This window comes from Austrofundulus limnaeus, unplaced genomic scaffold (assembly GCF_001266775.1).
Source record: "Austrofundulus limnaeus strain Quisiro unplaced genomic scaffold, Austrofundulus_limnaeus-1.0 Scaffold156, whole genome shotgun sequence".
Taxonomy (NCBI): domain Eukaryota; kingdom Metazoa; phylum Chordata; class Actinopteri; order Cyprinodontiformes; family Rivulidae; genus Austrofundulus; species Austrofundulus limnaeus.
The window spans coordinates 178,437-189,560 of record NW_013952558.1 but is presented as its reverse complement, the minus strand read 5'-3'; the positions used below and the strand labels follow the sequence as shown (position 1 = coordinate 189,560).

The following is an 11,124-nucleotide window of genomic DNA, read 5'->3' as shown; positions in this document are numbered from 1 at the left end:
CTACTGAGAGGTGAAAAGTACCGAGTCAACGAGACGACTGTAAATGAGAGCTGCTGCTTTGTCAGACATATTTATTTTAATTTGGAAGCCTTATCAACACAGACTGGCTTCATTCACTTCCTCCACTGCCGTATGCTAAAATAACTAGCAGACACTGCGCAGAACATCGACGTCATTCAAAACTCCTCCTTCTGTTCTGATTGGCCCGGCTAAAAATCTGCCAGTGAAATCCTTGTCAATGGGAGAAGTCCCAGATGGAGCAGTGAAGGGAAACTAGAATTGAGCGGAGCTACGGAAGTCAAGGGCCAGGCTAATCCATACCAGGACTTGCTTGAAAATTTTTCAGGATTATTGAACCTTTCTCCATTTTAGGGTCATACAAAGAGCTGTCAACATGTGAGATAATTACTCCACATGTTTGAACAGAACCCAGTTTTAAAATGTTTGAAATGTCTCTTTAGTGATTTTGGGTTTGCAGGCACTTTTTCCGCTGTAGTTCACAGGATTGTTTTTCCTCTTTACATTTCAGCAGCGCTGAGAACTTTAATACCTCATCGTGTTTTTATTTTAGGTTTCATCACCTTCACTTCAGTTTTTATCGTCTGACAGTCGAAAAATTTCACTTGTTTTAGCTCAACACTCACCACAGCAGAATCAGTACAAGAAGCACCTTCTGTACTGATTAGGATCAGAGAATATACGAAATGATTTTTAAGATAAAAAAGTGCAGGAACATAATGTCTCATTTTATTTCCTAGTTGTCTTTTACCATTGTTTATTTTTAATTCATCAATGATTTGAATTTATTTTCCACTCCACTGATGTTACACTTAGCTGACCTTTGGTTTTGAACTTTGGTAAATCAGTAGTAACAACAGAAATAAAGGCAAATCTATGTTCACTCTGACTAGTTCTCATTTCTGCTTCTAACTTCACCTCTCATAAAGTCCAAGCTAAATTATAAAGCTTTAAAGTCACACATCCACAGCCCAGGCTCCATTAATCTACAGTTTTATTAAATCTGTCAATGAAAAGAAAAAAAAATAAAACAGACAAAACTCAATTTTGTCATTAGGAAGAACAGTCAGCATGGCTGAACGTGTGAGATCAAGAAGTTTTGGTGCAAAAAAGAAAAAAGAAAAACAAGCTCATCACTTACCCTTTTATTGCAAAACAGTATTTTTTTGTTTTCTTTTTTTTTGTCGCCATCAGCAGCCCAAACAGAGCAGCACTGTTCAAGTAAGGAGGGAGGGGAGAGGTGACAACTGTGTTTCAAATAATAATTCAAAACCTTTGAATAATATTAAGAATAATTATAATAGTATTGACAAAACAAATAAAAACATCTCTAATTGACAAACACAATCACCTCAGTATAAGACTATTTTCTGTCACAGTCACAATAACTAATGAGAAGTTGTTTACTTTTTTCTTTTCCTATAGTTTTCATGAAATAAATAGTTTTTAAAAAATATCTCACCATTTACTTATACACATCTTTTTTTTCTTTTAGTTTATTGCGAAAATAGGCAACTGGACTAGTTGTGAGGGTTTGGGACGTGTGTGACAGAACTCCAGATTAAATAAAGAGACGGTGGAACAGGTGGGGAGTTGGCACTGAGCAGCAGCTGGATGCGGCGGTGCAGTACTCCTAATCAGCCACCGGGTGGCAGAGTTCAGTCTCACTCATCCTCCAGGTTGAAGCTGGAGCAGCCAATCCCCCCCCACCACTTCCATTATGGCAGAGGAAGTGCCAAAACCAGCCCCTGTGGGTGTGTGTGGAGCTTTTATTTGGAATGATGCTTGCTTGTTGAAACTTCAGCCACAGTTGCTTATTTGAGTTGCAAAATCTCTAGTTCTATGTACAAAGGTTTCAAATCCCTGAAGGACATTAACAAAGACAAGTGCAACCTCCGTGTAACTATCCTCTTTCTGGAGAGACTTGGGGATCAAAGGGCTTCCTTTAAGGGGGTGGGGGATAGTACCAACGAGTAAACGTGCCACAGAAGAAATCAAAACATCGGTTAATGAGGACAAAAGAATGAAGTCAGAAGAGCACGGTGCAGGAATGTCAAAAGCTGATTAAGAAACTAAAATTTGCTATAGATGGGCACCAACATCTTGTATCGTTTGAAATGTCCAAAACAAAACCAAGAGAATGCACGTACCAAACCAAACTTCCATGGTTGGTTTGTTGAGTTCCTTCATGCCGTTCCATCAGTCTTTCCATGCATTTAAAAAAAGCTTTAAAGGCAGAGCAGGCCTCTAAAATAAAACTGATTGTTCCACACATTTCTGTCCGTGTCTAATAAAATGACAACCATCAGTGTGTAGCCCTGCCCCCACAGTTTTTTTTTTGTAGCGATCCTCGATAAGACCAAAGAACATGTTGAGGGGGAGACGAGTTTGCCTTGGGACTGGATTGTTGGAAGAAAACATAGTGTAAACGTTAAATCTGATGTATGAGAGAGAGGGCTGGAGCTAGGATGTATAGAGGCAGATCTTGAGCACAGGCACATATGCTGATCCTCACACACAACAACACACATTCATCTGTCTTTGAGACCCCTGTTGTTTGTGGAAGATGGAGTTGTGGGCCGTCCTGCAGTGCAACAAAGCTGCTTGTCCACTCTTCAGTCACAATACTGAGCAGGTCAGCAGCTGGCATTGGTTTGATAACTGAAACCAAACAAGTTCTACTAGGATTCAGGAAAAATACAGATGTAAGATATATTGACAACAAAAGCAGGATTCTCGCCAGACAAAACCAGTGGAGCACCATCCATCCTTCATCCCCCCTCCCTCTTTCTTCCTGTAGGAAGAAACAAATGGTATGCTTTGTTTCTTCCTTCAGCTCATTGGAACATTCCTCTTGGTAAAAGACATGAAGGAGTAAAGCCAGGTGGGATGTAATGGATGTGTTAGGAGGGAAATCTTTCATTGTTTCTGACTCGTGGTTTCCAGCTTTTCTTTACGGCTGCTGTATCACTGACTGCCACCAGAGGGCGACGCTCAGGCTGAAAGGTGGAGAACAAGAGGAAGGAGGGAAACTACTCAGTCTGTAGCTATGATGTGAGCCAGGGGTGATTTAAGCATTCTCCAGCTGAGGCCCTCTTCTCGGGGACCATCTCTAGCATGGGCAGAAGGAACTGAGTGAAGTGGCCCGCGTCTTCGTGTGACCAGTTGTACTTCTCCACCAGCACGTCGAACAGGGACCATGGCTTCAGCTTGGTTATATGCCGCAGCTCACCTGCAGGGGGCGAGAGCAGAGTCAGTGACCGGGAAAAAAGAAAAAAACAAATGGGTCTGATTAGCTCAGCTAAATAATTTATGTCATCATTTAGTGAAAAAAAGCTGCACTTTTCACAGATTTATTCATCATAAAAATAAAACATTACTTGTCCTGCCTGACTCTAATCACAGTGTCACAAAAATGCATTTTCTCTAGTATAATATATATACAGCATCATGCTATCAAAAATGAAAAGGAGGTAAAATTATCACCAAGTTCTCTACAACATAAAGAGTTAACCTTATGTTTGCCCTGTGCAAATTAAAAAAAATAGTTTCATTTATTCATCCTGAAACTAGTTAAATATGAGTGAACATCAGTACCACCAATCATTTTACTGCAGGAATCAGCTGATGTTCCATATTTTACAATTTCCAACAAATAAAGCACCTAAAGAACGCCTGCTGCCTTTCATGTCAAAGTTTTACCCAAAACGATTGTTAGCACGTGAAGTATGTGTTGGGTGGCGTCCATCTTTACTCGGGTTGACAGCTAATCAGTTGTAAAGGTACATTACATCCGATGATTATGTTCTCAGATCTGCATGAGATATTTTGCTGAACACAACACCATGGCTGCTGGTCTTTCATGACAGCAGGTGATGAGCTTCATATTTACGCTTCAACTGAAGTTTCATTTAATGGATCATCATCGACTAAAATAAATAGTTTTTATAAATTTTCCCAAAACTTTCCACAAGTCCATGTTTGCTCTTAAACACACGCGCGCACACACACACACACACACGCATGCACACGCGCACACACACGCGCACGCACACACATGTTTGTTTCTCAACCCCGTGGGGACCTTCCATTGACTTCCATTCATGTTTTTTAGCTTTTATAGCCTAACCCTGACCATATACTCTAAAATTAACCTCACAGAAACTTACCTGACCCTAAAACTAACTTAAACCTTGGTCCTAAACCTAAACACACACCTGTAACATGCATTTGGACCTGTGGGGACCTGACAATGGTCCCCACGATTCACTTCGGTCCCCACCTGGCTGCTTTTTTTTTGTAAAAAATACCCCACATTGTAGGAAAAACCCGTCCACACACACACACACACACACACACACGCACGCACGTACGCACGCACGCACACGCACACACGCACACACACACCAATATAAGAAACTGTTGCTTTAAAATCCTTTTCTGTCAGGATACAACACGTACAGATCCCACAGGAAGCAGAATTGCATTTATTAAAAACACCTGGATGAAATGATCCTGCACTCCCCACACAATCAGAAGCTGGTTTAACTAATAATATAACCTCTTTATTTTTAAGCATTTGTAAATCTATGAGTTGCTCCGAAAACTTCACTGCAAACCTCAACAACAGAAGGGAGATGGACAGAAATAGGCAGAAAACTAGAGAAAGATCAAACAAATGAAGTGTTTGTTTTTGAAGAGAGGAGGGATATGATTGGCTGGAAATCCATCCACGACAGAGAAGAAAGCTTCATTTCTGAGGGAAGCTGCTGAAACCAAAGGTCCACCTGGGTGCTGGAAGAACTTTGTAAAGAAATACGTTCATCAAAATTATTGCAGCAAACTGTTGCAAACAATCTTTGAGCTAGCGTTCTTGCAAACGCTATTTTCTCCAGGCGTTACATCTCCGATCAACGTAACTCCTAAAAAATAATTTAAAAAGCCCAAAATCAGTGCAGATGAAAGAAAAAGTGTGACGAGGCGTTCAGAAGCACAGCTGAAGGCTTTCTGGCAGACAGAAGGCCCGAGAGGCAGAAGGAGAAAGTCAGCTCAGATGAACACAGCAGCAGGAGATAAAAGGAGCAACATTGAGACATCAAGCACACCCTCACACCTCAGATAGAGACAGCAGCAAAGACACAAGACTTAGCTCTCATGACGCGTCATGAAGAATACATGAGCAGAAAGAAGAGGAGAATAAAAACCTAAAATGATGGAGGGTAGATGATTTCACTGGAATGTAATAAAGCTTTCAGGTATTTGTATTGTAGGAAGAATTTAAATGTAAATCTTTGTTCAATTTCCTTTTTGGTATCATTAATAGCAGCATGTGACTCATGCTACCTGTTAAACTCAACTTTAAAGAAATTATTTTTCAAATCTTTTAAAGAGCTGCTACTATGACAAATCAAGAACTATTTTATAAAAAAAACTCACATTGTCCAGTCAAATTATTCTGCAGGCTTGGATGCAGTTTTTCCCATTCAGATCTGAGTCAGACTCACTTGATGCTGAGAATCTTTAACATTTCACAGTCCTGCCCTCAAAGGCTTCTTTCACATACTAAAGATAAACAGAATGTGAATAAAATGCACTAAAATTCAAATGTTTAAGCTCTGAAAGATTTGGTTTTCATAAATCTTGCTTCATCAGTCAAAACGTTGGAGGTTTTAGGATGTTTGAAATAAAACAGACATGAAGCCTTCTGTAGATGCAGATACACACCGTAGAGATGAAGACTTCAGCTGTGATTGAGATACACCATATTTAAATGAGACAAAAAACAAAAAGTCCAGTAAAACATTGGTCTGTGAGGAGGCTCAGAACATGTAGAGCTGATCTAACAGAAGCGTTACTAAACTCATCTCCTGTGTAGGCAGGCTGAACTACCTCAGGCCCTTTAACTGGAAACAGATGGGCAGCAGCAGCTCACTTAGATTTAAAGTCACAAACATAAATATTCTGAATAAAATGGGAGAGTTTCTTGTTGTGTGGGCGGAGTTTGTCCTAATTGTGATGGACAGAGTCTGAAATAGGCGGAGCTTGGGTGGGCTTGTCTTGAGGGGCAACTTAAAAGAGGAAGTGATGGTAAAATTATTGTGAACATGTAAATATTTAATGACTTGTAATTTCATGCAGCCTGCACCCTCCTGTCTCGATTTATGTCTAAAATGATTATTTTTATAAAAAATGGCTTTCACCAGACAGGTTGGCTGTTTTGACTGAGCATAAGTGTTACTCAGCCCTCCACATGTACAGTGATCACATTTTGTGGGGCAAGCCCCTTCTTGTCTCAAGTTATCTTTATTTCTAAATATACAGGTGCTTCCTGGCTGTTTAGACCAAGTTCCTCAGACCCCACCCAAAATATTCACTCCAACCAATCACATCTTTAACAAACTACACCCATAAAACAAGAAATCCATCCTCAGTGACCTCAGAGACCCCCTTCTCCTTAAACCAGGGGTGAAGCTATGTGGACTTATCATGCTGTGAATCTCAGGAAGAACAGTAAGTGTGGGAGGTGCTGAACTTGAAAGTCCAAATTCTAATGGTGCGTTCACACCGAACGCGATTTCAGCGTCAGGAGCAGCAGGTTTACATACAAAGTCTATGGTGGACGCGCTTCAAGCAACGTCGGGAAGTTCTGCGGCGCCTCAAGCGCGATTAGAGCAGCGCGATTTGGACGATTTGAACGATCTGAGCGTTCGACGCTCAGATCGTTCAAATCGTCCAAATCGCTGAAGTTAGAAAATCTGAACTTTTGCAGCTCGACGCGCAGCGTCAACCAATCAGAGAGACTCCACTGTGTGACGTAGTGACATATTTCCCGACGGGACAGTTTACTGAATGATGTCCACTAACCTGAAACAGACAGAGCTCCTGCTCTTTAGCTGAAATGAGTGCCTGCAGTCGTGTCCTGATCCGCAGCAATGCGTGGCAGCGACTCATCAGACTGAAAAAAATAGTCCTGAAAGCGAGCTGTGAGCCTCTTCTCTGAATTATCTGGTGAATTAATTATGAATTAATTATCTGATGAACGTGACACGTTCTGGCTGTCTGTAAATAAAGCAAAGCCACTTCCTCGTCCGACATTAAACAGCCCCACAGAGGAGGGAGGGGCGGGGCGGCTGTCGCCGTGCAGCGCAGGTGTCCTGCGTCTGACCTCAAAGTGCACAAGCTTCAAACTTCAGCGTTGGCTGCGATTTTGACGCTGAAATCGCGTTCGGTGTGAATGCACCATAAGGGTCCAGTCTGTGCAACCCACCATCACAGCCTGAACCATCGTGGATCACGCTCTATCAAGCCCACTGTGTTGTTAATAGAGTCTGAGAACCTCACCAAGACCCTGCAAAGACCACCCATGTTCTGGCTGATCATGTTTCTGTCTCTGTGGTGTCACCATCCAGTGAAGGGGGCTTTAACATGATTTTCAGCTGTGACAGAAAACTCACCTGAGTGTGTGAAAGCTGCATCCAGTGTGTGCAAAAAGCTTAATGCCACCTTAAGCTCACCTCCTACAAGTACTTTATATAAAAACACTTGCTTCAGCTCCTATCATTGCTGGGACTCGCAGATTTGACACCAAGACAGGAAGAGATCAAGACTTAAACCCACCAAGCAGCCACGAGTCAGGGTTCTGTTTTTACCTTTCTTGGAGAAAAACTCTCGGCTGAACTTCCCGGCAGCAACCACTTTGCGCGGGACCTTTCCAAGGAGCTCCGTGATCAGAGCGATGTGGTCTGCCCACCATCACATACGTCACAAAGGGAACAGGCACATTACAGCATGCACACACACACACTTCAACTGGCTGTACAGCGCTGACACACACTGACGCCTCAAGGTTCTGCATGGACACACTTACAGACTCAGGATTAATGCAGAGAGAACTTTCTTCTCAGTTTTTAACACCCATTCATTATTAGATTCAATTTAAAGCAAATCAGTGCACATTAAACCATCTGCTTGTGTTCATTTCTGTCCCTTTTGGACGTCTGTGTGTCTCAGCCCCGGCAGCTCTGCGGACAGCACTACCTCTTCTGTTGAAGAACTCCCGGGAATATTTTCCAGAGAGCGCAAAGTGCCTCGGAATACAGCCCAGTAGCTCTATGATGTGGGCTATGTGGTCTACGGAGAGGAGGAAGGAGAAGAAAAGGGGAATAGGATAACAAAAAGAAAAGAAAAGGAAGAGGGGGACAGTTTAATAAAAAAAGGCAGAAATTAAAAAGTGGAGAGAATGAAACGAAACAAATGAGAGATTGCATGAAGGAAAAAGGGTGAAACAGGGATAAAAAGATAAAACATTGTGAGAGGAAGGGATAAAAAGAGAGGGAAGAGAAAAAAGAGAAACAGTCACAGATTGTAACCCGTTAATAAGCTGTGCCTCCACAGGAGAGATGAAGAAATGAGAGGAATAAAAGCCACATGCAGTCAGATTCTGCTCAAAAGCTTTGGAATGAACGACTGGATGTGGAGGGAGATCAAAGATGGCTCTCTGTAAATTGGGATGTTTGGATACAAGTGAGTTGACGTCGGCGCAGGAGTTAATTGTGTGCCACATGCAGTCAGACAGACACCACAATGAGCTGAGCCAGATCAAAGAGCAGTGGAGATGAAGCCATCAGTGGGAGGGAGGTGAGGAGGATGTGTCGGGGTCTGCAGCAGATTTAGTTGGTGATGACAGTCTGTGTGCAGATGTAAAGATACGGCTGCCTGTGACCTAAAAAACTACAAATATGTTCAGAAACTCTGCAGCTCCTCCTGCTTGTAGGTGTGAATGACAAAGTGTGACCGTTTTACACCTTGTGCCGTTTTACAGAAATAAAATCAAGCTTTCTGAGTATCTTTAACATTTAAACAGTTGATGATTTAGTGAACAACAGAATAAAGATGGAGGCACAGCAGCAGAATTTAAAGTGACAGTTGGCAGAGGATAGGAGGATTTGAGGAGGAGGAGGATGGCTGAACTGAGCTTTAGGGGCTTTCATCAACTTACAATATAGAATCAGTTTTTGTGTGATTCATTTTGGCAAAATGAGTCAGAATGAAAACAGGCTACAGGAAAAATATGGCTTTAATTAAGATTTGCATAAAAAAAGAGTCTATAAACATCCAACAACTAAGGCTGTGTCTACATTCAGGGGCTGCTCAGTCGCTTGCATCACAGCGCCGCGTCGGAGGCTGTCCACAGTCTCCTTCCATGCGAACAACAAATGTTTCCTAGATTTGAGGGACGGATCCGATGGATCCTTCTCTGCCCACCATATCCCATAATGCATTGTGGGCCGATCAGAGATTTGTTTTCTGCTCGTAATGACGGACGAAGTGAGAGAAAGGAGTACGGTTTTAAATATAAAAATCTGGTGGTATAAAAACGAGAAGTTTCAAGCGGTTGTGTTGTTAATACTTTTGTAATGTGTATGAACATGTTTTTATTATGACTCTTGTCAGAAATCAAAGGAGTTGGCACAGTGAAATAAACATGCACCTACCATGTACCATGTCCATTAGTTCTTCAAATATTGCCTTTAAGCTCATTTTGTTGTTTTATGATATTGATAATACTAATATATTGATATTTTGCTAAATTTCAATCTATTTTTGCTTCTGTTTAGATCACGGTTGCTATGTGAGAGGACACATGCTGGGTTAAGGGCAGGAATAAAGCAGGAGGATAGACCTTCCAAATTCACGGTCAACCAAGGACCCGGCCCACCTAGACCAGGTCCTTCGAAGGACCCAGTTCCTGAATTTGGGCACAGTCTAAATCTACATTTAAGTAGAAGTTTTCTGGTACAGAAATTATCCTTTTTAATTATTAGGTTTTTAAAAATTACTATTTTTCTCTGCCGGCTGCTGTAGCACTGGAACGTCACTTCGTATAATGTTTGGCGTCGTTGTGAAGCTCCTCTTTAAATCTACAGCTGGAATTCACAAAATCACTTCAGACGAATACAAATAAAACGTTTTCAAAGCTGTACTCTCGAAAACAAAACTAGCTAGTTGCTAGCCAGCTGATAAATCACTAAATTTCAACAAAATATGTTGCTATGAAGCTTCTGAGATGGAAAACAATAACTTTATAAAAATGTCTTCATTCTGACTCATTTTGCCAGCATGGGTCACATTTTTTGTTTCAAACATTTTCTCCATTGTTCAGATTAACATTTGATGAGAAAATAATATAAATTCCAATTTGCAAAAGATAAAATCTCACACAAGAAATAACTGATGTCGATGTTTCCAAAACTAATAAAAATGTGTTCAAAAATATTCCCAGTGTTCATTGTGTTTCTACTGGGAAGGTACAGTATGTTGATGTCTCTCTTTATGTTACTAAGAATCAATAAATCTCCTGGTTCATTTCTAAACTTTCATCAAAAACACAGAGAAAAATTCTGGAGCCAATTTAAATCATGTAAGACATTTTGCTTTAGGCATGCAGCTAATGCTTTTTCCTTCTTAAAATCATCACATTGTTTGCGCAATAAAAATACTTTAGACTAATAAACATTAAAAGATCATCAGTTTCATAACTTTGAAAATATGCCAAAATACAGAGTTAATCCTCACCCTCGTCACGGGAGTAGTCCTCTCCTGAGTGAGGCTCAAACAGATAATCTCCTGTGGCCAGCTCAAAAGCCTAACACAAGACATTATCAGTACAATAAAACAGAAATACTACATACATATTTATACACAGTTTAAGAAGTATTCCTCACCATGCAGGCAGTACTCCAGATGTCAGCTGGAGTACCGTAACCAGCTCCTATCAGGACTTCTATAGAACGATACTGTCTTGTCTGGATGTCTTCTGTAAAGTGCTTATGCTACAGACAAGACAAAGTGATTTAATGTTTGTTTTTATTACTCAGTTAAAAAATCTCTTGAAATCATTCAATTAAAATTATTTATTTTAACCTGGATGGATTCTGATTCCTCAGAGCACAGTAGAAATAGTAATGTTTGTAATTTTATCCCAATTAAATACTTCCATGTTTGTGTTTCTGTGCTGTACAACAAGTGTGTGTGTGTGTGTGTGTGTGTGTGTGTGTGTGTGTGTGTGTGTGTGTGTGTGTGTGTGTGTGTGTGTGTGTGTGTGTG

At 40.9% G+C, this 11,124-nt stretch overlaps 1 protein-coding gene across 1 annotated transcript in view; it reads right to left on the bottom strand.

The window, feature by feature from the left end:
• Positions 1-995: 995 nt before the first annotated feature.
• LOC106523414 (voltage-dependent L-type calcium channel subunit alpha-1F) overlaps positions 996-11,124 on the bottom strand; it is a gene marked incomplete at its 5' end in the record, with an annotated part of 15,441 nt that continues 5,312 nt past the window's right edge. Inside the window, 4 exon segments of the mRNA XM_014016816.1 lie at positions 996-3,250; positions 7,668-7,760; positions 10,594-10,663; positions 10,743-10,850. Of these exon segments, the coding sequence (XP_013872270.1) occupies positions 3,066-3,250; positions 7,668-7,760; positions 10,594-10,663; positions 10,743-10,850 (456 nt within the window).